This window comes from Pongo abelii, chromosome 14, assembly GCF_028885655.2.
Source record: "Pongo abelii isolate AG06213 chromosome 14, NHGRI_mPonAbe1-v2.0_pri, whole genome shotgun sequence".
NCBI lineage: Eukaryota > Metazoa > Chordata > Mammalia > Primates > Hominidae > Pongo > Pongo abelii.
The window spans coordinates 30416370-30443848 of NC_071999.2; the positions used below are offsets into that span (position 1 = coordinate 30416370).

General features: G+C 40.1%; 1 protein-coding gene across 6 annotated transcripts in view; it reads left to right on the forward strand.

The window, feature by feature from the left end:
• Positions 1-27479, forward strand: part of ATP8A2 (ATPase phospholipid transporting 8A2) — a 663838-nt gene that overhangs the window by 147163 nt on the left and 489196 nt on the right. For 5 of the 6 annotated variants that reach the window (XM_054528822.2, XM_054528830.2, XM_054528823.2 and 2 more), the window contains 8 exons: positions 7189-7288; positions 7752-7850; positions 9141-9186; positions 10141-10181; positions 14844-14917; positions 17166-17235; positions 18765-18892; positions 20140-20251. In XM_054528822.2, the coding sequence (XP_054384797.1) occupies positions 7189-7288; positions 7752-7850; positions 9141-9186; positions 10141-10181; positions 14844-14917; positions 17166-17235; positions 18765-18892; positions 20140-20251 (670 nt within the window). The remainder of the gene's footprint in view (positions 1-7188; positions 7289-7751; positions 7851-9140; positions 9187-10140; positions 10182-14843; positions 14918-17165; positions 17236-18764; positions 18893-20139; positions 20252-27479) is intronic. The other variant, XM_054528828.2, reaches the window with a different exon arrangement.

Sequence of the window (27479 nt, forward strand, 5' to 3'; positions counted from 1 at the left end):
TATTGTAAATGAGATTGTTTTCTTGATTTCTTTTTTCAGATTGTTTGCTGTTGGCATATAGAAATGCTACTGATTTTTATATGTTGATTTTGTATCCTGCAACTTACAATCATGTCCTTTGTGAACAAGGCTAATTTGACTTTTTCCTTTCCAGTTTGGATGCCCTTTATTTATTTCTCTTGCCTAATTTCACTATCCAGGACTTCCAATACTATGTTTAATAACAGTGGTGAAAGTGGGCATCCTTATCATGTTCCAGATCTTAGAGGAAAGGCTTTCAGTTTTTCCCAATTGAGTATGATGTTGGTTGTGGGTTTGTCATGTATGGCCATTATTATTTTGAAGTATGTTCCATCTATATCTAGTTTGTTGAGGATCTTTATCATAAAGAGATATTGAATTTTCTCAAATACTTTTTTCAGCATCTACTAAAATGATCACATGGTTTTTGTTCTTGGTTCTGTTAATGTCATATATCACATTTATAGATTTGTATATGTTGAACCATCCTTACATCCCTGAGAAGAATTCCACTTGATCATGGTGAATGATCTTTTTAATATGTTGGTGAATTCATTTTGCTAGTATTTGGTTAAGAATTTTTGCATCTACTAGCTGGGCATGGTGGCTTATGCCTGTAATCCCAGCACTTTGGGAGGCCAAGGTGGATGAATCACTTGAGGTCAGGAATTCAAGACCAGCTTGGCCAATATGGGGAAACCCCATCTCTACTAAAAATACAAAAAGATAGCCAGGCGTAGTGGCACATGCCTGTAATCCCAGTTACTCTGGAGGCTGAGACTACCTTGAACCCAAGAGGCGCAAGTTGTGGTGAGCTGAGATCACAGTACTGCCCTCCAGCCTGGGCAACAGGGCTAGACTCTGTCTCAAAAAAAAAAAAAAAAAGAATTTTTTTATCTATGTTCATCAGTGATATTGGCCTATAATTTTCTTGCCTGGTTTTATTATCAGGATAATGCTGGCCTCATAGAATGAGTTTGGAAGTATTCCGTGATCTTCAATTTTTTCTCAAGGCTTTAGGGGAACTTTTTTTTTTTTTTTTTTTTTGAGTCAGAGTTTCACTCTCATTGCCCAGGCTGGAGTGCAGTGCCGCAATCTTGGCTCACTGCAACCTTGACTTCTGGGGCTTAGATTCTCCCACCTCAGCAATGTCCTGAGTAGCTAAGACTTCAGGTACACACCACCTTGCCTGGCTAGGTATTAGTTCTTCTTTAAATATCTCATAGAAATCAGCAGTGAAACCATCTGGTCCTGGACTTTTCTTTAATGGGAGGCTTCTTATTATGGCTTTGATTTAGTTACTTGTTATTGATTGGTTGAGGTTTTCTGTCTCTTTACGGTTCAGTCTTGGTAGGTTTTGTGTGCCCGAGAATTTTTTCATTTCTTCTTGGTTTCCAATTTGTTGGTGCATAATTGTTCATAGTAGTCTCTAATGATTTTTTTTTTTGTATTTCTGTGGTCTTAGTTTTTATGTTGCATTTTCATTTCTGGTTTTATTTGAGTCTTCTCTTTTCTTCCTAGTGTAGCTAAGGGTTTGCCAATTTTGCTTATCTTTTCAAAAATTCAAGTTTTTGTTTCATTGATCTTTTGTACTTTTTTTAGTCTCAATTTTATTTCTGCTCTTACCTTTATTATTTCTTTTCTTCTACTAATTTTGGGTTTCATTTGTTCTTGTTTTTCTAATCTCTTAAGGTGCTTTATTAAGTTGTTTATTTGAAGTCTTTCTACTTTTTTGATGTAGGTGTTTATTACTACAAACTTTCCCTCTTACCATTGCTTTTGCTGTATCCCATAGATTTTGGTATGTTATATTTCCATATCCATTTGTTTCAAGAAATTTAAAATTTTCCTTCTTAATTTCTTCATTGACCTATCAGTTGTTGAGGAACATATTATTTAATTTCCATGGGTTTTTGTAGTTTCCAGGGTTCTTATTGTTATTGATTTCTAGTTTATTTCATTGTGATCAGAAAAAAATAGTTGATATGATTTCTACCTTTTTGAATGTGCTGGGACTTGATTTATAGCCTAAGATATGGTCTATTCTAAAGAATGTTCTGTATACCAATGAAAAGAACATGCATTCTGTAGCAGTTGGGTGAAATATTCTGTAAATGTGAGTTAGTCTTGTTTTGTCTAATATACAATTTAACTCCGGTGTTCCTTTGCTGATTTTCTGTCTAGATGATCTGTCCATTACTGACAGTGGGAAGCTGAGGTCCCCTACTACTATTGTATTGCAGTCTATCTCTTGCTTTAGATATATTAATATTTGCTTTATATTTTTGGGTGCTCTGGTGTTGAGTGCATAGATATTTATAATTGCCTTTATCATTATAAAATGACCTTCTTTGTCTTTGACTTGTAGTCTGTTTTGTGTAGTATAAGAATAGACAATCCTACTATTTTTTGGTTTTCACTTGCATGGAATATCTTCTTCCATCTCTTTCATTCTACGTGTGTCTGTATAGGTGATATCAGTTTCTTGTAGGCAGCATATAGCTGAGTCGTGTTTCTTTATCCATTCAGCTATATATTTTTTTTAATTAGAGAATTAAGTTCATTTACATGCAGCATTATCATTGATAAGTAAGGACTTACTACTGCCATTTTTCTGCTTGTTTTCTCACTGTTTGGTAACTTCCTTCCTTCTTGCCTTCCTTCTTTCAGTCCTTCTTTTCTTTTTTCCATCTTCCTTTGTGGTTAAGTGATTTTCTCAGGTAATAGGTTTTAATTTGTTGTTTTTTATTTTTAGTGTATCTATTATAGGTTTTTGCATTGTGGTCATCACAAGGCTTGCAAAAACATCTTGTAGATATAACAAGTTATTTTTAAAGAGATGACAACTTATCTTAGATCACAGAAAGGAATAGAAACAATAAACTAAAAAAACCTCTGTGTTTTAACTCCATCTCCCCTACATATTGATTTTTTTGTTACCTCAATTTGGATATATTTATACTGCCTATTTCTTAGCAGGTTGCTGTATGTGTTTTTGTTTTTGATAGATTTGTCTTTTGGGCTTCATACTAGAGTTATGAGTGGATTGCACACCACAATTACAGTATTAGAGTATTCTGGGTATGTCTATATGCTTAATTTTACTCGTGGGTTTTATACCTTCAAATGTTTTCTATTTGCATGTTAGTGTTTTTTTTTTCTTTCAAATTGAAGAACCTCTTTTAGTATTTCTTGTAAGATGGATCTGGTGATGGTAAATTCTCTCAGCTTTTGTTTTTCTGGGAAAGCCTTTATTTCTCCTTCATAGTTGAAGGACAGCTTTGCTGGATACAGTATTCTTGGATGAAAATTTTTTTCTTTTAGCACTTTGAAAATTTTGTTCCACTCCCTTCTGGCCTGTTTGGTTTCCATTGATAAGTCTGTTGCCAGATGAATTGGAGGTTCTTTATACGTTATTTGCTTCTTTTCTTTTGCTGCTTTTAGGATCCTCTTTGTCTTTGATCTTTGAGAATGTGATTATTACATGCCTTGGGGAAGTCTTATTTGGGTCAGATCTGTTTGTTGTTCTCTGACATTCCTGTACCTGGATGTTTATCTCTTTCTCAAGTTTTGGAAAGTTTTCTGTTATTTTTTTGAGTAAGCTTTCTACTCCTTGCTCTTGTTTAACTCCCTCTTGAACACCAGTGATTCTTAGACTTTGTCCTTTGAGGTAATTTCCTTTATCTTGTTGACAATCTTTGTTCCTTTTTATTCTTTTTTCTTCTCTGTGTATTTTCAAATTGCCTGTCTTTGAGCTCATTTATTCTTACTTCTGCTTGATTCATTCTCCTACTGACAGCCTCTAATGAGTTTTTCAGTTCCTCAAATACATTTCTCAGTTTGAAGATTTCTGTTTGTTTTTATTATTATTTCAATCTCTTCATGAAATTTCTCTGATACATTTTTGAGTTGCTTTTCTGTGTTATCTTGAAAATCACTGAGTTCCCTTAAAACTGCTATTTTGAATTCTTGTTCAGAGAGCTCACATATCACCATCTTGTTAGGGTTAGTCACTGGATCCTTGCTTCATTTGTTCAGGGAAGTCATGGTTCCCTGTTTGCTGCTGTCACTTATGAATGTATGTATATATGTTTGCATTGGAGAATTAGTTATTTCAGTCTTCTCTGTCTGGATTCTTTTGTTTTTTATTGGATATGTTTGCTTAGAGATTGATTGTAATTTACCTGTTGAATTTCTTTCTTTTCCCATTAGGTCACTGCCTCCTTTTCAGCATTAGATGGTGCCTTAAGCCCAGGTTTGTCTCCACTCTAATAAACAATTGGAGCACTGCCCATCCCAAATGGAAATGGTGCCAAAGGGCATAGCCTAGCAGTGTGGGAAGGTGAATTAGGGGTTTGTGCTCAGGGGACCTGTGGGATGAACCTCCTACAGCATGGTGCTGCTAAGCAGACACTCCAATTTGGTATCTCTTTTGGCCAACTTATAGAGCAAAGTTTCCAGAGTTGGGGATAGTAGTCCTGCCTCCTCACTTTGGCTCTGGCTGTCCCCAGGGATATTTCTTCCTTCAGGCACTCCCCATGCTTCTTGTGAGTTGAGGTAGGAACAGGTATCCTGCCAGGGAACTCAAGATGATGGGGAAGCTGCCTGTCACCTTGATTTCCCTTTTTCCAGTGTTAAACTAAGAGTCAGGGGAGATTTTCCACGTTTGGTGCCGGCAGATTGGGGAGAGGGGTGTCTTGGCTGTGGATGTCCCCTTCTCTTACCATCTACTTGGAGCTTTTTTACTTCTCTGTGGCACTGAGAACTGTCTCATCCTCATATTTTAGTTTTGGGATATTTGTGGTGATAACCTTAGTGCTGTAAATTTGGTTTTTGTTTTCTGTGTGGGGAATGAAGCCAGCTTGCTTCCATGCCACCATTTTGGAACCAGAAACCTCATTGTATTACACCTTATAGTGCTCTACTGAATTAAATTCAAATAGGAAGTTTGAACAAATTTACCTCCTCAGCAATTATCCTAAATCCCTGCTACTCAAAGTGTGGTCATTGTACCAGTAGCATTGAACTCACCTGGGAACTTGTTAGAAATGTGGAATCTCAGGCCCACCCCAGACCTACTGAATCAGAATCTGCATTTTAATAAGCTCTCCAGGAGACTGGTGTGTTCGAGAAGTACTGTCCTGCAATATTCTGGTAGACTCATTTTGATAGGTGCTGCCTTTAGCTGTTTGTAGTATTATATCTTTAATTCTGTAACATGACAGCTAATGGCTGTATATTTTGGCAATTATTTTAATGCCACACAATAACCTTTTCCTGGATGAATGTTAATTTCTCTGAATTATTGATCATGGTTACTCTATCTCAGGATGCAAGCATTTGGGCTCATTTTTCTAGTTCTAGTAGAGTAAAAGTTAGCACGCATTTCCCTCTACACTTCTACCCTCTTATATTTCATTTCTTGCCACAAGCAAGATTCCTTTCCTCCTCAACTCTCCATCTTCATGGTTCTCAGGGATATGTAGGTCCTTAAGCACAGTCAGCATTTTGCTCAAGTGGAAAATGTTCATATATAGCTGGGGTAATGTGCCAACTGTGTGCATGTGTATCTGGTTTATACAGATGGAATCTCAGGTTCAAATTTTATAATCAAGCTATCTTGCAAGATAGTTTCTACACTCTTATTTTACAGTATGTGAACTTTCTTTTTGTTTTTTGCTGACAAATGTTGATTGCTTTATTTCAGTGGTCAGGATTGCTGTAGAGGTATGCATGATATTCCATTTGATTTTGTCCTCTAAGCCATAGTTAAGAAGACTTTGTATTGTGAGCTATCACATACATGAGTTTTGTGTATTTTCCCTACTTTTTAATGAGCTTAATGTCAGCTGTTGATTCTGGCCAAATTTCACAGTGACATCCTGTTACACCACAGGTCCATGTAAACAAGGAGGAGATCCATGTCAGCAAATTTCTAGCTAATTCAGGGATAGTCTTTCAAGTTATATATTGTTTAAGTTTTGACTCTTTAAAAAGTGGTCTTTGTATAATATCACATACATTTTTAGCACCTTAGGTAGAAGGTGTATACATATGTATACATATGTAGTGTGCTGCATGTAGTGTGCTGCACCCATTAACTCATCATTTATATTAGGTGTATCTCCTAATGCTATCCCTCCCCCCTTCCCCCACCCCACAATAGGCCCCAGTGTGTGATGTTCCCCTTCCTGTGTCCATGTGTTCTCATTGTTCAATTCCCACCTATGAGTGAGAACATGCGGTGTTTGGTTTTCTGTCCTTGCTATAGTTTGCTCAGAATGACGAAAACCTGCTGGATATTCTTGCTACAATATATTATAATTAAGAATAGGCTCAGAGTGATGTCTTCAGAGGGTGAGCTAGGAATCATATAGGTACTTTTATGGTACAAACTTGAATGAAACGTGTGAGCAGCCACAGCTGGTTTGGTTCATTTTGCCTTTGGGTTATTTCACTGTTCACTCACTATCTGCTATGTGCTAGGAACATATGGAATTGAAGTAAACATTCTTGTCGTTCCCATAATCTGTTCTGGGGATAAATAAAATACTAAGCAAAGCATTACACCTATATGATATAGGTGTAAACACTGTACTGTAGGCTTGCATGAGGAATGTCATTATAAATTTGACCAGACTTACTGAAAGATGTAAGATTGGGTGGAAAGAAGGACACTTTAGTCATGGAGAGACAGGTAGGGTGTAAGGGAGAGGATGTCCTAGGTGGAAGCAAAAGTGTGAGCAAACATGATCAAATAAAGGGTGTGTGGAAGGAATGGAATTTATTTGGGTGTGGTTGAAGCATGAAACGTCTGTGGTGGGTACCCAGAGGGAACATCGAATTGTTATTCACATGCCTGCTGTTCATAGCATATAGCTCCTAGAAGGTGGGTAGATGTCTCTGCTTATGTTGTGTGAAAATTAAAGAAGCACATGTATATCTTCCAATGTGGAAAACAAAGACCACATTGGAAGATTTTCTCATCGGGGCGCCATTTTACAAACTAAAGCTCTTTAGGAGAAGAGACACAGCAATTTCCTTGTCTCGAGTTTTGAAACCTTTTTTTTTAAACCATTTGTAAAACTTTCGAAACTTCTTGTCTTGTTTTTGTGTTTTAGAGTTTACATCTATAACTGATAGTATTATTTTTCTTTGCACTTACAGTACGGCCAAGTACAGCGTGTTGACATTTCTACCTCGATTCTTGTATGAGCAGATTAGAAGAGCTGCTAATGCCTTCTTTCTCTTCATTGCCTTATTACAGGTAACGGTTTTTTAACAGTTCCTTGGAATTCACTTAATTACATGTAAAATGAGATTTTGCTAAAGGTTCCTTAACTGCTAAAGTGTTATAATCTTGGAATATAGTTTGTTTCCCTCCTCCAGTCATTGTTTGATAGAGTGAACAAGCCTGACTTTGTATACAGGGAGATTTCTTTTGGTATGGCCTTAAGGATGATTGCAGTGACTGAAAGAGGCATTGAAAAGTGGCCTTAGGGCCATACTTTTAAGCCTTTTTCTGTTCCAAACACATAACCAATGTTGGATAAAATTTTTAAAAATATGTAAAATATGTAGCTAGTTTTTAAAGTAAGGTAATTATTTTTGAGTAACAGAAATGGAACAGAACTGCAAAAGTGTGAACCGTGCGTGACTGCCATAATTTTCTGTTCATGGAGAGGATTTTTAATGTGCCAACTTCCTACTTGTGGTCTCTTATCTTCCAGCAAATTCCAGATGTATCTCCAACAGGAAGATATACCACCCTGGTGCCATTGATCATTATTTTAACAATTGCAGGCATCAAAGAGATTGTAGAAGATTTTGTAAGTTTTTGCTTTTGGATAATAAAATCATTGTATGCAGTAGATAATAACTTATGTGTTGCCTCGGGTGATATACTCAAGGCAGGAAATTGGGCTATAGTTTAACCAGCCTCTTTAGACGCCTGATGGTATTTTTGCGGGGAGGGAATGTATACTCAGAGTGTCCTAAATACCTGTACAGTGACACTAAACAGTTCAAACTTTGTTTTCAAATATTAGGTCTCTGGAGGCCCATTGATTTTTATCACTGATGTTCCTTATAGCCTGCTTTAGAGCTTGCCAATTTAGGCAGCAAATGAAGGATTGCTATGTTGTCTAGGTTGGCAGCATTGTCTCGCTCTGCCTGAGGCAACTTTACAAGAATCTTCTCCCCTCACAATCATCCTAGTGTATCTCCATGTTCACTGGCTTCAACAACTATATTCCTTTTCCCTCTCTTTCTTGCTCTGTCTCCCCATATATATTTGTGTGTATGTGTGTGTGTGTATATATATATATGTTTGCATGTGCTGTCTCTCTGTCTCTGGATCTTCCTCTCCTCCCTTACATACACACACACCTTGATTTCACAAACATATATGCATCTTTCTGGGAATAGGTATGTAAATAAATATAATACAAGTTAAGCATCCCTAAATCCAAAAACCCCAAATCTGAAATGCTTCAAAATCCAAAACTTTTTACATGCCGACATGATGCCACAAGTGGAAAACCCCACACCTGACCTCATGTGATGGCTGCACAAAATTATTATAAACACTGTATGAAGTTACCTTCAGGTTATGTGCATAAAGTGAATATGAAACATAAATAAATTTCATGTTTAGACTTCGGTCCCATCCTGGAGATACCTCATTGGGTATACGCAAATACTCCAAGATCTGAAACAATCTGAAATATGAAACACTTCTGGTCCTGAGCATGTCAGATAAGGGATCTTCAACCTGTACACGTCAAAGCAAATTTACTTTATCAGTAAAATGAAGTTGGCTGTTTTTTGCTGGGTTTATCACACTGAATAATCATTTCAGTCTGATCTAAAGCAAGGAGTAAAAAGTTTTGTACTTCCAAGTACTAGAACCAAAATAAAATAATTGAAACTGGAGGAGACCACTTCTAAACTTAGGGAGTGTTGATAGATCACAAAATTATCTAACTGAATTTTACAGCATGAGCATTATTGGCAGTTAGTTTCCTTGTCCCCTGTAATTTCCTGATTGTTTTGTTTGCTATTTCAATTATTCATGTGGAACTTTTGAATGTTAGAACTTTTTTTTCTTTCTGTAACAGAAGCGACACAAGGCAGACAATGCAGTTAACAAAAAGAAAACAATAGGTAAGATCCCAGGTTGATCACTTTTTCCAGTGGAAAACTTAAGAATAAGGCCTGCATTTAAGGAATTTTAAATAAGTAGTGAATGGTATTGAGATAAATTGGCAAGATGATCTATAAAATACTTTAAAGAAATAGTAAAATAACAAACAAATTGAACGTAATTTTAGTCCTGATAATTAAGTTTGAACAGCATTTGTGCATTTTAGAATGTTAGAAAAGGTTGTAATTTTCAGGAACTAGACAGTTTTTATGTCCATAAAAAGTCTAAGCATTCACGTCCTTCATTTATAATCTCTCCTTCCCTCTTTTACTTTTCATTGTTTTATTTCTACAACATCAATTTTTTGTTTGTTTGTTTAATTTTTTGAGACAGGGTCTCACTCCTGTTGCCCAGGCTGGAGTGCAGTGGCATGATCATGGCTCACTGTAGCTTTGACCTCCCAGGCTCGGGTGATCCTCCCACCTCAGGCTCTTGAGTAGCTGGGGCTATAGACATGCACCACCACCCCCGACTAATTTTTGTATTTTTGGTAAAGATGGGTTTCGCCATGTTGCCCAGGCTAGTCTCAAACTTCTGGGCTCAAGCAATCTGCCTGCCTTGGCTTCCCAAAGTGTTAGGATTACAGGTATGAGCCACTGCGCCCAGCTGTTTAGTTTTTTTTAAATTGTGGAACAGCAGGCTTTTTTTTTCTTCTGGACTGAAAATAAGTAGATTTAACTTACATACATACATAAACATTTATGTGTATGCATTAATGTATATATGTTACAGAGGTACATACCATACATTGGTGTTCCATTTTGAGGTAGGGGTGCTGATGTTACGCCATCGTGGCTAAAGATAGGGTATGTTAGAATTAATAAATGGAATTCTAAAAGAAAGCTTTTGGATTTTAGGAAGCTGATTCAATTTATTACCAGTATTAACGAATATTTTATTTTTCTCTTTTTCAGTGTTACGAAATGGTATGTGGCATACCATTATGTGGAAAGAGGTAAAAACTAATTTTAAAGATGTACCAGTACTATTGGTTTGAAGACGTGTAATGAATTGCTGGTCTTGATTGCAGTATAAAGTTTGTGTTAGTCATAGTAGAGTTTTCTATGAGGTCTGCTGAGACCTGATGCATGTTTATTCTGTCCCTTGCCCCTTCTAGTAAGGGCCCAATGTGTCACTTCAAGCTATGAACTTCATCGCTCCTGATTGACATTTCTGAAATCTCAAAGTATTTTCTAGTTTCTAAATCCAATTTGAGAAACATTTTCCTTGGTCCTCTGTTGTCTTAACCTAAGTTAAGGTTTATTTTTGTTTTTAGCATTTGTGATTCTCACTTTTAACATTTTTGGGTGGAAAGGTCATTAACTACAGAGTGGTGGAAAGGGGGTAAGAAACCACCCCGTTTCTTTCTGTTCTAGCACAGCAGTTAGCTGCTCTTAATAGTAGCAAGGAAAGCTTTGCTTCCACGTCCCTGGAATTATGAGGTTTAGAAGTTTGAAGAATGGTGTGGTTTTTTGGTTGTTTATGGTGATGAGTAGAAAATTTAGAAGAGATCTGCCATACCATCTAGGTATTTTATATCTGATAAAATTAGCTTTTTAAATGAGTGTTTTAGCTGGACCTTCTTAATGGACACAAGATGTGTTGGGGGATGACTCTCATTAGTCCAGCATTCAAAGCTGATTAATATGATTTTAAAAGAAAACGGCTTTTTAGAAGGGTAACTTGAAATAGCTTTTCTTGCTAAACATTTAGTAAACAATGTTTTTAAATGCCTCTTACAGTCTTTTATATCTGAAAAATGCCCGTGATATGGTAACTGCAGCATTTGCTTTAGTTTTCATTTTACTTTATTTGTTTTAGGAGAATCCGCCACCCTTTAAAGAAATTTCTCCTTTACAGTGTTTTACAGTAACGCCTTAACCTTTGCCGCAATCTTGAAGTCCTATGCTGCAAACGTTCATCAACTGCACATTTGGAAAGGTCATGGTTCTTGGTCAGGAGGCTGGGAATTCTTGACTCACAGTGGGAGAAATGGTCCCAATGCTGAAGGAATTCAGTGGGAAATTGCCCCTCTATTTCTCTAGGGTTCCTCTTGTTACTCACTCCCCAGAAAGGTATCAGTATCAGCTAGAGTGAAGAATGATTTGGATTCAGAGGGCCTGACATTACTTGAAACAGCAGAAAATGGAGTGATGGTCTCTGATTGATGGTCTTCTGTGGTCCAGGAGCTGACGGCTTTGCAGACTCCTAAAACTCATGACTGTTTCCATTGTTCATTTGGGAGAAAAACAACAATAACAAAGAAACACCGGTTATATACTGTACCACACGCATTTTTATTTCCATTTAAAATGTATTTACTTGGTTTATTTCAGTGGAGCTCCTGGCATGTGCCAGGGATTGTACTAGGCATGGGAAGAATGAAGCGCAGTGCTTCCCTGAAGGAGTTTCAAACTTCAGTGGGCATCCCAGTCACCGTCCACAGGGCTGCTAGAACCCAGATGGCTGGGCCCACTCCCAGGCTATCTGATTCACTGGGTCTCAGGTGGGGGCCCTAGAATTTGCACGTTTAAGCAAATTATTAGTTGAGGCTGATGCCGATGGTGTAGGGAGCACTCTCAAGAACCACAGTTGTCCTGGGAGAGAGAGGCAACTAACCTAATACAGTGCAGTTGCTGAGCTTTGTGTAGGAGAAAGCTTCCACTTTGGGAAGAACTGGGAGGGGCCACCTACCTAGACCCAGTGGTTCAGATCAGGAAAGTCTGCCCTCCAGAGATGCTCTATTGCTCTCTTGAAGGGTGAATCGGGGGTAACTAGCTGCGGAACTGTGAGTAGTTCAGTGTGAGGATGAGAATACAGGAGAGGGCAGAGATGTCAGGCAAGGGGAAGCTGGCTGTCCTTAAGGTCCCCAAAATGATAATAATCTAATCTGAAGTGCTGAAGCTCAGATCTGCTGTCCCCTGGGCTGTAGCTGAGTCACTGGTGAGCGCCAAGAGGCAGCTCTCAGGTGGATCTTGGTGGCTTTGATTGACTTCGAGAAGATCTTTCAGCTACTTCTTCAAAATTAAGAGACTTGAGGAACTCTCTGAGGCTAGAGTGGATTCAGGGATCTGGAGAATTTCTGTTCCCACTGTACTAATTTTTGAGGGAGTATTGCACACACAAGGAACAATCATGTAAGAACATTAAAACCATTTCCAGGCCGGGCATGCTCATGCCTGCAATCCTAGCACTTTGGGAGACTGAGGCGGCTGGATCACTTTAGCTCAAGTAGCTCAAGATCAGCCTGGGCAACATGGCCAAACCCCATCTCTACAAAAAAATACAAAAATCAGCCGGGCGTGGTGGTGCATGTCTGTAATCCCAGCTACTCAGGAGGATGAGGTGGGAGGATCACTTGAGCGTGGGAGGTGGAGGTTGCAGTGAGCCTTGATCGCGCCACTGCACTCCAGCCTGGGTGACAGAGCGAGACCCTGTCTCAAAAACAGAAAACAAACAACCAAAAAAAAAATTTTTTTTTTCAAGCAAAATCCAAGTAAGTCGTTTCTTATGTACACAAAACTTCTCAGTACTTGGTTACTGGGATAGGAATGTTTCTTTATTTAGAGAGTAAAGATGAGAGAAAGCCATAATTTCTCTTCTCCTCCCACTTTGAATTTAAAAAAATCCACTGCCTCTTTTAATTTGAAAACATGACAAATTTTCTTGTCTAGTGTTTTTTCTTTACTAATTGCTTCTTCTGATTTTTATATGTAATTAAACTATTCATATGAAATAGTTTTAATTTAATTTTATCCTTTTTAGATGGAGTCTCGCTCTGTTGCCCAGGCTGGAGTGCAGTGGTGCCATCTTGGCTCACTGCAACCTCTGCCTCCTGGGTTCAAGCGATTCTCCTGCCTCAGCCTCCCAAGTAGCTGGGACTACAGGTACCCACCACTACGCCCAGTTAATTTTTTTTTTTTTTTTTAGTGAGATGGGAATTTCACCATGTTGGCCAGGCTGGTCTTGAACTCCTGACCTCAAGTGATCTGCCTGCTTTGGCCTCCCAAAGTGTTGGGATTATAGGCATGAGCCACTGCACCTGGCCAAAATATTTTTTACTTTTAAAAAACACTTTCAATTCACATAACATCCATTGCTTTTGTACTGGTGGCTGTTAAAACAGCTTTGTGGCATTTTCCCCAGACACTTTAATAAACAACGTAAAGCACCAATAGGATACTTTTCAGATTTACCTTTTTCCCAACAGAAAATTAAACATGGGCACCTGCTAGCTTATAAGATCCGGCAGTTTTTCACAAGTATCGTATCACTTGAAATTCCTGGTTTCTAAGAGAACAGTAACATGGTTAGAATAGGAAATAGACAGCATAAATGCCCACTTTGAACTTTGCAATTATTACTGTACTAGGAATGGTCTTCTGGTATCATCAGAGAATTCTAATGTCCTTGACCTTCACACTCATGATGTCCTTTCAATTATACTCCCACTGATGGAGATTGACATTTATATGGCCCTGTTTTATGCCAGGTGCCGTGTATACATCCTTAGTCACTGCGTTCACCTTACAAGGCCGGTGGCACTGTTTTCCTGTTTCAGACGTGAGACGCTGGGGCGCTGAGAGGCAAAGCAGCTTGCCGAGATCACAAAGCTAGTACACGACTATAAAGCTAGGATTGGAGTTAGGCTTGCCTGATTTGAAAGCCCCCGTTCTCTCCACCCTAGGGCTTTCTGCGATGTTACTGAAAGGATCTGTGGACACTTGGCCATGGTGCCATTTTGGAGACTACAGCCCTTTTCCTTGGCTTGAGATCTTCTGTCTAGTGGAGTCTGTTCCCCAAGGTGCTCTCTGACTTTGGCCATGATCCTTTTTCTGGGAATTTCTTGAGGCTGTACAAATCTTCTCCATTTTATGTGGTATATTTCCAGGGGGACTTTTAGGTGCACTTTTCATGTGTGAATTTACTGTTGCCTTTTAATCAGAGGATTGGCCTTCTGTGCAGCTTGCCCAGTTTTGAATCCTGGTTCTAACACTCAGTGGCTGTATTACTGTGATCAAGTTATTTTGTTTTCTGCACCTCAATTTGTGAAACAGAGAAAAATTTATAAAACAGAGAAAAATTTATGTGTGTTAACTCAGTTGATCCTTGTAGTCACTCTATGAAATATGTGCCTTTATCCTCATTATATAGATGAGGAAACTGAGGCACACAGAGTTTACATAACTTGTTCATCGTTACACAGCTCGTCAGGGGTGCAGTGGGGACTGAGCCCAGGCATTAGGCTGGCTCTGGTGGTGTGTGCATGACCCTTCTACCCTACTGTGTGCAGCTATGGAAATGCTCAAGTATTTGTAAATGGATGGATAACTGTAAGAAAACGAGATCTCTGTAGCTGTTCTGACTTAGCCCTTTTCTCCCTCTCCCTTTCCTTTTTTATTAAAAGTCGTTGCAAAAAAAGGCAACATTACCAGTGTCTGCATGGAAGCACTTTCCTTTTGTTCTTGTCAAGGAAAATAATTTGGGCTTCTCCATCTTAAACTTCATGGCTTAGTTATATAGTAATTTTTTCTCCAAATATTTAAGCACCTTTTTCACCATGTGTGTTTTGTTTCTTTTCTTTCGTGCCCCTCTGTCCTCGTCCCTGTCTCTCTAGGTGGCAGTGGGAGACATTGTGAAGGTCGTCAATGGGCAGTATCTTCCAGCAGATGTGGCCCTGCTGTCTTCCAGGTTAGCTGTGCTAGTGGGCACCTTTTTTGCAATCAATGTTAAGAACAATAAAATATTAAGCAGCGCCTGGGGCAATCTTGAGCAGCCTCTTCCCTTCTACCATCTTCTCTCTGTCCCATTCTTCCATTTCTTGTCATTTGCCTTCTCCTGCCGTGACCCTTGGTTTCTTTCTCACATTCATTCCTTTGTGCTTTTTCTGAACTCTTTTATGTGTATTGACTCCACTTACTCTCCTGGCTATTTGGGGGGTTTTTCTTATTTATAGGGATACTGAGTCAAGAGCAATGGAGTGGTCCATTCATTAATGTCAGGTTGCAGAATATCTGAGATTTCAGAATCTGTATCCTGATGGGCCCTGCCAGCAGTCTGTCCTGCAGAACCCAGTGCTACACGTTGATAGCTGTTCAAGAACCACGGGTATTTTCTCAGCGTAATCGTGACCAGCAGATGGTGTTTGCTCTTCATCCACCCATGTTTTGCCCCTTTTCTGTCCAAGTATCATTTTCACATTCTCTAGGTAGTTTTATTCTAGGAAGGAATCATCACTCAGTGCAGTTCTTGACTTTTTTTGGGCTTGATACACGAAAGTACATAGCTAGGAAAGAAAGCCAAAATTAGGGCAAGAATTGACATCTATTCTTGAATTCAAGATTAAATTGTATGACGTTAGGACTATAACTTCCTATATTTATACACTGTTGGGAATCATAGATATGCATGCTGTTTGCATTTTCTTTGATTGCAGACAGCGTTTCTTGTATTGAAGTTAATCACTCATTGGATTTTAAGCCTAAGCATTAATTTTCTGCTTGAGATAATAGATTTAAAAATAGGACTCCAGGCCTATGGAGGGGGAAAAAGAACCAATAACACAGGGCAAGATTTATGTTTGTCCATATTGATTGACAACAAAGAAACTCTTAGAAATATTAAAATATTGATCACTTGATAGTTCAGGCTTTAAGTCTTGGCTGTGACCCTAGAAAATTGAGTGTGTGTGTGTGTGTGTGTGTGTGTGTGTGTGTGTGTGTGTGTTTTGTTTTGGAGACAAGGTCTTACTCTGTCACCCAGGCTGGAGTGCAGTGGCTCAATCATAGCTCACTGTAAGTTCAAACTCCTGGGCTCAAGTGATCCTCCCATCTCAGCCTCCTGAGTAGCTGGGACTACAGGTGCATGCCACCATGCCTGGCTAATTTTTAAAATTTTTTTGTAGAGGCTAATTTTTAAAATTTTTTTGTAGATGTTGCCCAAGCTGGTTCTGGAACTCCTGGCCTCAAGCAATCCTCCCGCCTCGGCGTCTCAAAGTGCTGGCGTTACAAGCGTGAGCCACAGTGCCCAGCCAGTTTTTTTTTTTTAACTTGGTCTTAATACCGGATTGCTTTAGCTGACATCATGTTTCCAGCGTGCTCATTATTAGTGTCTGAGTGTGTGCTGTGTGCCGAACAACGTGTTGAGGAGGTTGTCCCACTTAATCTTCCCAATAACCCTGGATAGCCTTCCTTTGTACATGACAAGATTGAGATACGGAGAGACTAAACAATTTGCCAAGGCCATATAGCCCATAAAGGTAGTGCTAGGGGATTTTTACCTAAACTAGTGGTTTTTTAGTTGGAAGAGTCAGGGGGCGGTTAATCACTAACTGTGTGAACTTAGCTAAACTCAAAGATTAGAAATAGGATTATAATATCGGTTATGCTTAGTTTTATTCTTCGAGTTTTCTGTCCTTAATGCTAGGTGTTTTGATTAGAAAGTTGGCCTTGAGATTGTAAAAATGGCAGAGAATTAAAGCCTTGCCAAGCCTGTGCCTCGATCCTTCAACTCCTCTGGCTGTTGTTTTCTTCAAAAAATGTGTGTTTCTACTGGCCATGCCTTGGGCAGCCTTTTTGGTCAGGCCCAGCCCCAGACTTGAAGGACTGCCTGAACCCAGTAGTTGGGTCTGAGTGGGGACATCACATGTTTCCCCTTCTCTTTCATCTTCAGTTCATTCCTGTCTTCTTGAGGTTCAGCAGTCATTATGTGGGGCTTACAAAGGCAGATCATCTGGGCAAATCACTCTCTACTGGGGCTGAGTCCCAAAGATGAGTGTGTGTTTCCTTTTTCATCCATTACTCCTACTATCGTGGTTATTTATAACAATTTATTTTGAAGGGCCAATCAGCAGACACAGATTCCATAATAGAGATTTTCTAAGCTGTGAACTTGTGGAAAGGACCTTATGAAACTTGGCTCTTTTTTTCTCTCTCCTTAGTGAACCTCAGGCAATGTGTTATGTTGAAACAGCTAATCTGGATGGGGAGACGAACCTTAAAATACGTCAGGTAAAGTCACCTCTGATGACTTGTGTTGTTACGGTAGACACAACTGCAAATGTGGTCCCCACATATCTTTTTCTAGAGAAATAAAATATTCAGCCACAAAGGGTTATGCCTTAGCCCTAATGGAATCTGTGGGAAGAATATGCCATTTATGATGAGGGAGAATGTATCTGGAAAAAGCAGGCTGCAGCAAACTCTAGGTCATGCAGGGTGCCAGGCCTTCATATAGCATCTTATTGTGCTCTCTGCTGTGATGCTGGAGAGAGGGGACATCTTGATGAAGCTGAGTGGCTGGGAAGGACACAGCTTAGCGGACAAATGGAGCAGAAAAGCTCCAGGTACCCCAGTTTACATCATTGTTGTAATAAAGATTCTAATCCTAGAGGGTGATATAATTAGACACAAAACTTCCATGCCTTAAAGAAAACTATTCTTACCATATATTTAATTCTAGGATGAAGAATAGTCTTTTTTGTTTTTTTGGTTTTTTTTTTTGAGATGGAGCCTTGCTCTGTTGCCCAGGCTGGAGTGCAGTGATGCGATCTCGGCTCACTACAACCTCTGCCTCCCGGGTTCAAGCGATTCTCCCACCTTAGCCTCCCGAGTAGCTGGGACTACAGGTGCATGCTACTACACCTGGCTTAATTTTTATATTTTTAAAGTAGAGATGGGCTTTCACCATGTTGGCCAGGCTGGTCTCGAACTCCTAAACTCAAGTTATCTGCTTGCTTTGGCCTCCCAAAGTGCTGGGATTACAGGCATGAGTCACTGCACCCGGCCAAGAGTGGAGAATGGTCTTTAACATATAAACATTTTAAGCATTTTGACACTTAAAAAAATTTTTGCTGCTTAAAGTTGAATTCAGCAATTCTGTCCGTATTCTTTCTTTTCTACTGTAGATATTTGCTTTAGACTTTTTTTCCATTAAAAGAACAGTTACAGCCTGGGCAACATAGCAAGACCCTATCTCTACAAAAAACTTAAAAAATAGCTGGGCATGATGGCACATACCTGTAGTCCCAGCTACTTAGGAGGCTGAGGTGGGAGGATCACTTGAGCTCAGGATTTTGAGGCTTCAGTGAACCATGATTGCACCACTGCACTCCAGCCTGGAGGACGGAGTAAGACCCTGTCTCTTAAAGAAAAAGTGAAGAGCGCTAGATAATGTAAAATATTGAAGGGCTACTCTATTCTATCTTTATGACCAGTGTTAGAGTACAGCTAGTGGATTATGCTTGCTGTAAGGTGCTGGGGTATGTTAATTATTACTTATGCACGGATGTTTCCAGTACAGTGGTGGAATCTTAACTTTTAGCTTCATTACATTCTTTTGCCACTTTCGCATTAGATCGTTGTGGCAAAAGCTACTGGAAAAGTCTGCCTTGAGGGGCTGACAGTTTGACTTGTTAGCCCCCCAAATTATTGTACTGGAGATGCCTTATTTTTCCTTTTGATTAACCATAGGGATGCTGAATGGTGTCCCTAAGCACAGAAGATTGTGTTTGACTTCCTCTTTTGGTTTAATCTTTCAGGGTTTGAGTCACACTGCTGACATGCAAACACGTGAAGTTCTGATGAAGTTATCTGGAACTATAGAGTGTGAAGGGCCCAACCGCCACCTCTATGACTTCACTGGAAACTTGAACTTAGATGGGAAAAGGTATTATATGCCTTTTCTTCACTGTCTTTTAAACTATGTGACTAAGAATTACTGGAGCTTTGGAAAATATGTTTGTTTCCTAGTTTTGTAATATTTTAAAACAGTGAAATTTCATACCCTTTCAATTAATTTAAAGCCTTCCTTAGATTTAAGAAAAAAACCCTGAGCCCAAGGGCCTCAGATGAGGCTCAAAGCATGTGGCATATTCTTTCTGTGCCTACTCTCTGCCAGGCAGGAGAAATGGTTTTAGCTGCATAAAATTGTCCAGAAAAGCAGAGGAGAGTTATCTGAGGTGTATACAAGCTAATACACTTGTTACAGAAATGTGTGCGTGTGTATGTTTTTTTTTTTTTTTTTTTTGCTAACCTACTTCTAAGAAGCATTTGTTTGTTTTTAGAAAGTTGAATGAAATGAACACTTATTCTTCCTTTAGAATATTCAGTGCCCTCCTGTCTATATTCTGTTATCTTTGTTCTTCTGGCATTTATTATGTTGTTCTGGAGTTGTCTTTTGTTCTGGTGTTGGAGAGCAGTTTCTACCTTCTGGCCATGTTTGTCTTGAGCCTCTTGCCAATGCCCCCTCCAACCCTGTAACCCAGCCTCTTGCAATGTCCTTTATATTTTGACGACCCAAGGCTTGGAAGGACCTGATCATAGGAATCAACCCAAATTATTATAAATATGACAACTAAGTGTGACTGCTTCTTGGTTTCATTTAGCATACATAGCTATACTACAGGCTCCCCATTTTGAATTTCTAAATTGTCACTCAGGTCTTTATTTACTCATTAAGTCATCCTTAAAAAAATTCATATGATAGGTTGCTGCTTTTTAAAATTTTACTCCTTTCTAATAGTCTGTAAAATACTCTAGATTTATTTTACAAATAACAATAATAATAATACTTCCAATAATAATACTTACTACAAATGAGTAAGCTTCGGTTGTTATTTTAGCAACTTCCTTTCTGGGTATTTTCATAACAGGATCATGAGAGATATAATTCCCTGTAACATTTTATAGAAAAAGCATTTTTTTCTGTAGTGATGAGTGTAAAATAAAGCTTTCTGTGGGTTCTTTTGGGGTAGATTAAGCCAATGGTAACCTTTGTTGTCTGTGTTTCTCAGTGAAGTAGTTCAAATTGGAGGAAAGGGAACATTTGATTTATTGTGGGTTCGTGTTTAAGGGAAAAACTCATGCTTATTTTCCAGACTATCATTAAATATCGTTGTTGTTTTTTATTTTTAGCCTTGTTGCCCTTGGGCCTGACCAGATCTTATTAAGAGGTACACAGCTTAGAAATACTCAGTGGGTCTTTGGCATAGTTGTTTATACTGGACATGACACCAAACTCATGCAGGTAAAACATTTCTATGCTGATTTCAGTCTTTTTTTTCTTTCTGCTTTTATTGACTAGAAGGTGGAAAATGCAGATGTTGCATTTAGGAAGTTCAAGTTTGTCTATGAACCTAAATTTGGAAAGAACTGCCTTTATTTTAGTTCCTTAGGTAGTTTTTTCTAGATTTCTGTTCTCTTATCTGATACTTGTTACCGTATGCCTGAACTACAAATGGCCTTTGTTTTCTGGATTAGGGGAACAATCAATTCTAACTTATTTTATCTTCTGGACTTAAGCGGGAATTAGTTCTAACTTTTAAATTTCTCTTTCTACTTCTCCTCTTTATCCCATTAATTAGGATTTTATAACAAATTATCTTATTTAACTGAACTTTAGACACTTTAAATTCAGTTATTTTTGAACTGTTTAGTTTTCATAGACCGAAGAAAAAAGTGAAGTTAAAATGATTTTGCTCTTTTTCCTGTTAATGTTTTTTAAATAATTGTTTGTGAATTTATAAGTCACATTGCTATTATGACATATTTTGCCAGACAGCTTTTGAAATTCTACAGAAATCAGTGTGCCTGTATGTCATTTCTTACATTTGTTTGGTATCACTTGGCATCTTATTTTTGCTAATGGTGGCTATTAATGAGAATTGGATTTTCAGCTTGTCTGTTCTTTTGTATAACTTCTAAAATGCACATTTGGCTGTATTTCTTGATTTAAAAATATTTAGTGACCACGTACCAAGTCTAGTGCTAGACCACATGGGTGCAATAGTGAAAGGCCCAGGCTTATCCTCAGGGAGCCAGTCAGGCTAAGGAGTAATATAGAATGACAAAATAGAGAGAGAGAGATACTGGAATGTGTGTCATTACTAAGTGCTGTCAGTGTCTATAGGAGGGTCATTCAACCTAGGCTGGAAGCCAGTCGACTACATGCTAAGAATGATTCCCCTGGCAGAAGCACGTTTTAGATATTGAGCTAGGGAAAGGAGACTGTTGTGTTGGTCTCCTCTTTGAGGTCAAATGATAGTCAGATGAAAGAGGTAAGTATTAGAGGAGTTGAAGCAGTAGACCTTGGTGGCCATCCCAGCTAGTAAACACATTGGAGACAGAGAGGAGAGGTGGGATTAGAAGGGTTGAGAGACTCCCTGAAGTTGAAGAGGATTGTTGGAGTTGCTGAGTGACAGGCTGATCAGTGGGTGGAGTCTCGTCTTTGTATTTCTGGGGTAGAGAGTTTCTAGCATGGGAAACCTGGGAGTGACCCGTGCGAGTAGGAAGACAAAGCCAGAGCTGTTGAAGGTCATTCGACGTTGACAAGTAAGGAACTGAGAGATTAAGGCATTTGATGGGCCAGCGCTGTGATTTTGAAGATACCATAATGGTGAGGCTGGGCCAGAGAGGAATGCCATGAGCCAGTTGTGAAGTCTTCAGTGAGTGACAGGGAGCAACTGAGAGGTCGGTGGCCTGGCTACAGGGGAGGGACAGAAGGTAGTGTAGCCAAAAGGCGTGAATTTTATGAGTGAGTTTTTTTTTTTTTAACATGGCATCCAAGGAATAAAGGTCCAGAAGTATTACCAGGTCTTGAATATACATCCAGTAATGCTACCTTCAGAGGCCAAAGGATGCAGATGTCTACTGGCGCACCCTCTGCTTGGGGGTACTCAAGGGAGTTGTGTCCTTGACTGTGTGAGGCAAGGAGGAGAGAGCTCTTGAGGGAGTGGGAGTACAGAGGGAAGTTCAGGAGCTGGAAAGGTAGGGGCCCAGGTGCAGTGGCCTGTTGCAGAGCTTGTGTGTTGAAGCAAGGTGGGAGGGCTCCATGGCAGCTAGAAAAATGAAGAGTTGGTGAATGCTGAGAGGCAGCTCTTGGGTGGATCAGGATTATTTAGTGTATCTGAGGTGTGCCTTATCCATCCCCCCTGCTAGGTCCTTTTCCATTCACAAGGGCTGACTGGAATGCTGTAAGTTTATTGTTTCTGAGCAGCCTGCATATGAAGACTTTATCTTGATGAATAGTTTAGTGCTCTAGCTATGCAAGAACTCAGGAGGCTGAGATGGTGGATCACTTGGGACCAGGAGTTTGAGACCAGCCTGGGTGACATAGTGAGACCACATTTCAAAAAAAAAAAAATAGTTTAGTACCCTGCCACCTAGAGAGTATCCTTTAACTCCCATAGTGCAGTGTCAGTAACCCTTGTTGAACGCTTTGGGAGCTCCACTAACCACAAATCACTACTTCTGGCTTTTGTTTGTTTGGTTTTTTTTTTTTGAGACAGGGTCTGGCTTTGTTGCCCAGGCTGGAGTGTGGTGGTGAACTCTTGGCTCACTGCAACCTCAGCCTCCCAGGCTCAAGCCATCCTCCCACCTCAGCCTCCTGAGTAGCTGGGACTGTAGTCACACGCCACCATGCCCGGCTAATTTTTGTATTTTTTGTAGAGACGGGGTTTCACCATGTTTCCCAGGCTGGTCTTGAACTTCTGAACTCAAGCGATCCACCCACCTCGGCTTCCCAAAGTGTTGGGATTACAGGCATGAGCCACAGTTCCCAGCCTACTTCTGTTTTTTATGATGAAGTGGCAAACAGATCATGGGTAGCTAGCTCACATTTGGTCAAGGCCCCAAAACTAGTTTTAAGATTGTGCATATTATAAATTTAAGCACTTTCCAATGTTTCTTATACACTGGTTTTTTTTTTTTTTTTTTTTTTTACAGATTGTAATATTCGTTTTCTAGAGCATACGTTGGTAATATAGCTTTTGCTCTAGAAAACCAATATTGCATGAGTTAATTAAACTATCCTTTAAAACGCTCCAGTCTTCTCTTCAGTGAGTAAGGCATGCACTGAGTTTGCATTATGTGAGTGTGAGAGGCACTTTTCCTTGCCCCTAGGTGTGAGAAACCTCTTTGCAAGGCTTCTTGCTTGTTGACTGCTCACGTGTAAAATGATGGAAAACCCCAGAAACATCTGTGCTAGACCTGCTGTGCCTTTAGGGCTGAAACAACAGGTAAAAATAATGAGCTTTCAAAAGGAATATAACACACATAGCTGGAAGCCATCCTGTTTGTGAAATAACATTGTTTGTCTGTGCTTGTGCTGCTTGACCACAGAGAGGAGACTCAATTGCTGTCGGGTTCTTCTACCTTTTTTTTTTTTTTTTTAAAGTCTCTCACCTCAATGCCTTTTGCCCTTCAAGGTTCCTTCAGTTCATGTTTAGTTTACTTGCTTGTAGAAATATTTATGTCTATTATTTCTATTGGTTGATTTAATGGGAAAAAGAGAGATTATCACACTAATTACAGCAAACATAATTACAACAAATCATGCACTATTCTGAGTGATGCACATGTATCAACTCATGATTCCTCACAACGGCTGGGTAGTGTGTGCTCATTTTACGGATGAGGAGGCTTGCGGCGTAGAGTGTCCTAGTAACCCAAGCTTACAAAACCAGTAGGATTCAAAACACAGCCAGTCCGGCCAGGGGCAGTGGCTCACGCCTGTAATCCCAGCACTTTGGGAGGCCGAGGCGGGTGGATCACTTGAGATCAGGAGTTTGAGACCAGCCTGGCCAATATGGTGAAACCCCATCTCTACTAAAAATACAAAAATTAGCTGAGCATGGTGATGCACGCCTGTAATCCCAGCTACTCAGGAGGCTGAGGCAGGAGAATTGCCTGAACCCAGGAGGCAGAAGTTGCAGTGAGCCAAGATTGTGCTGCTGCCCTCCAGCCTGGGTGACAGAGCCAGACTCCGTCTCAAAATAAATAAATTAATTAATTAAAAATAAAAAAAAAGAACAAATAAACAAAACACAGGCAGTCAAACTCCAGAGTCAATGTAACCCAGGGGTCCCCAAGCCCCAAGCCACAGACTGGTACCAGTCTGTGGCTGTGAAGAACCAGGCCCTACAGCAGGAGGAGAGAGCCAAGCAAGCTAGTGAAGCTTCATCTGTATTTACAACAGCTCCTCATCCCTCACATTACTGCCTGAGCTCCGCCTCCTGTCAATCAGCGGTGGCATTAGATTCTCATAGGAGCGTGAACTCAGTTGTGAACTGCGCATACAACGGATGTAGGTTGCTCATTCCTTATGAGAATCTAATGCCCAGTGATCTGCCACTGTCTCCCATCACCCGCAGATGGGATTGTCTAGTTGCAGGAAAACAAGGTCAGGGCTCCCACTGATTCTACATTATGGTGAGTTGTATAATTATTTCATTACACACTACAATGTAAGAGTAATAGAATTAAAGTACACAATAAATGTAATGCACTTGAGTCACCCCAAAACCATCCCCACTCAAGTCTGTGGAAAAATTGTCTTCCACGAAACCATTACCTGGTGCCAAAAAGGTTAGGCACAGCTGCTCTAACTAGAATTCCATGGCCTGTTTTCTCAGGAGGGAATAAAATATCTAAGATACAGGTCTGATTTCAGCTTTTTCAAAATCTGACATTTTGACCTGTTTCTATTTATAAGTCCATTACACTGAAGTAGCTGGGTTCTTTAAGAATTTAATGGAAGAATTTATAATGCCTGTAGGAATTTAACATTAAAAGCTCATCATTGGGCCTGGTGTGGTGGCTCACACCTGTAATCCTAGCACAATGGGAGGCCGAGGTGGGCAGATTGCCTGACCTCAGGAGTTCAGGACCACCCTGGGCAACATGGTGAGACCCCTGTCTCTACTAAAAATACAAAAAATTAGCTGGGCGTGATGGTGTGCACCTGTGGTTCCAGCTACTATGGAGGCTGAGGCACAAGAATCACTTGAACCTGGGAGTCGGAGGTTGCAGTAAACCAAGATCATGCCACTGCACTCCAGCCCAGGTGACAGAGTGAGACTCTGTCTCCAAAAAACAAACAAACAAACAAACAAAACAAAAGAAAACTCATCATTGATCATTGCAAGTAAAAATGTTCAGGGGGTGGGAGTCAGTAGGCCAAGGTTGGCTTTCCACAAAGTGCACATGTTGAAGTTTGAAGTTTTGGGATTGTTCCTCCTCTGTTAGATGAAAGATAAAGTTTTCTAATCCTCCTAATTGGCCAGAATTCAGCCACTGAAAAAGATCAGAAGTCAATAACAAATGGGGTATAGAAATGAGGTTTATGATAATTTTTTTCCTGCCTGTACATTTAGTGAATATTTATTAAGAATGATGAGATCATGCTTAGTTTTTAAGAGTTAGGATGACCAGTCCTGGACCTGGCCTGCTGGCCCTTACAATGAGGCCAGACCTGGATGTGTCGTCTCAGTTGTCCTTGATACAGTATTTGATTGATGATAAGCTGGCCTTTACTAATGGATTTCCATTTAGACTCCTGAGGATTTTTAAGTCCATAAAGGATGAATAATTTAGAGAAATAAAGTAAAAGGGAAAAAAATGGAAATAAAGGAAAAAGCTGCTGTGTTGTTTAGATATTTAAAGGACTTAGCTTTTCAAAATCACCAGTACAATCCCCCAACTCCTCTGCCCCCAAAGAAAACTGTGGGGAAATAGTATTTTTGGTTTGCCAATAGAATTCAAATAACAATTTCAGTGATGTGGTATAAATTTTTCTTGGAGCTTAGGAGTGAATTGCCTTATGTTTTCATCTCAGTTTTATTTTCACATTGTGACTTTATTTGTATTCTTATCTTTGGAGACATTTTCATCCTAGCTCTTTTAATGATCAGATCAATGGAGACTAGTGAAGGAGAATGCTGACTTAAGTTTGGCACAAGGTACCATTTTTATGGTTAGTGCCTTACAAACTCTCAAATTATCCAAACTTGGCAAATCGGTGTTGTCTCTTAAAAGTCCGGGCCCAGCCGGGCATGGTGGCTCACGCCTGTAATCCTCCCACTTTGGGAGGCCGAGGCGGGCAGATCACGAGGTCAGGAGATTGAGACCATCCTGGCTAACATGGTGAAACCCCATCTCTACTAAAAATACAAAAAAATTAGTCAGGCATGGTGGCACACACTTGTAATCCCAGCTACTCGGGAGGCTGAGGCAGGAGAATCACTTGAATCCAGGAGGCAGAGGTTGCAGTGAGCTGAGATCGTGCCACTGCACTCCAGCCTGGGCAACACAGTGAGACTCGGTCTGAAAAAAAAAAAAGCCTGGGCCCATGACTCATGGAAGGAGACCTGCAGGCTGACACTCCTGTGTGAGCCTCTCCCTGTCCAATTCCTGACTTCTGATTTAAGTCAGGAATTATTTCACCTCCAGGAATGGATTACAAATAATTCCCCTGTGGCTTTCCCCTCTTCAGTGTCTCCTTCCCCCACCTGCTGTTATTACTGTACTGGTTTCCTCTGGCTGCTGGGACAGATTTCCACAGTTTTAGTGACTTAAAAAAACATGAGTTATTATGCTGCAGTTCTATAGGTGAGAAGTCTACTATGAGTGGTAGACTCCCTACACTAAAACTCGAGATGTTGGCTGCTCTTTTCTGTAGGCTTCAGAGGGGACTCTGATCATTTCTCTGTCTCCACCTCTCCCTCTGAGCACAATTCGGAAAGGTTCTCCCTTTTGATGACCCTTGTGGTTAGATTGGGTCCATTTGGGTAATCCGGAATAATCTCTCCCTGTCTCACAGTTGTTAATTTAATTTAATCCCATCTGCAAAGTCCCTTTTGCTGTATAAAATAGCACACTCAGGCCAGGCATGGTGGCTCACGCCTGTAATCCCAGCACTTTGGGAGGCTGAGGAGGGTGGATCACCTGAGGTCAGGAGTTTGAGACCAGCCTGGCCAACATGGTGAAACCCCATCTCTACTAAAAATACAAAAAATTAGCCGGGTGTGATGGTGGGCGCCTGTAGTCCCAGCTACTTGGGAGGCGAGGCACGAGAATTGCTTGAACCCGGGCGGAGGTTGCAGTGAGCTGAGATCACACCACTGGACTCCAGCCTGGGCGAGAGAGTGAGACTCCATCTCAAAAAATAAAATAACATACTTGCAGTGCCCCACAAGTAGGATGTGGGCATTACTGGTTGGGGGGAGGGGTAGTCATTAGTTTGCCCACCATAAATACCTTCAGATATTTTTTAATAAAATGACTTCAGGTGCATAACTGTCTTGCTCAGACAGTTCTGTTGACTTTCCCATGGCTGAGAGGATCTAGTCCCAAATGTTCCACCTGAACTGGAGTGATTCTTGAATCCAGCTTTAATGAATCTTTCTATACTCTCCTGCTAACACTGGCCTCGGCTCCAGCTGGGCTGGTTTCCCCCCAGCAGTGAGAAGGCAGGTGCT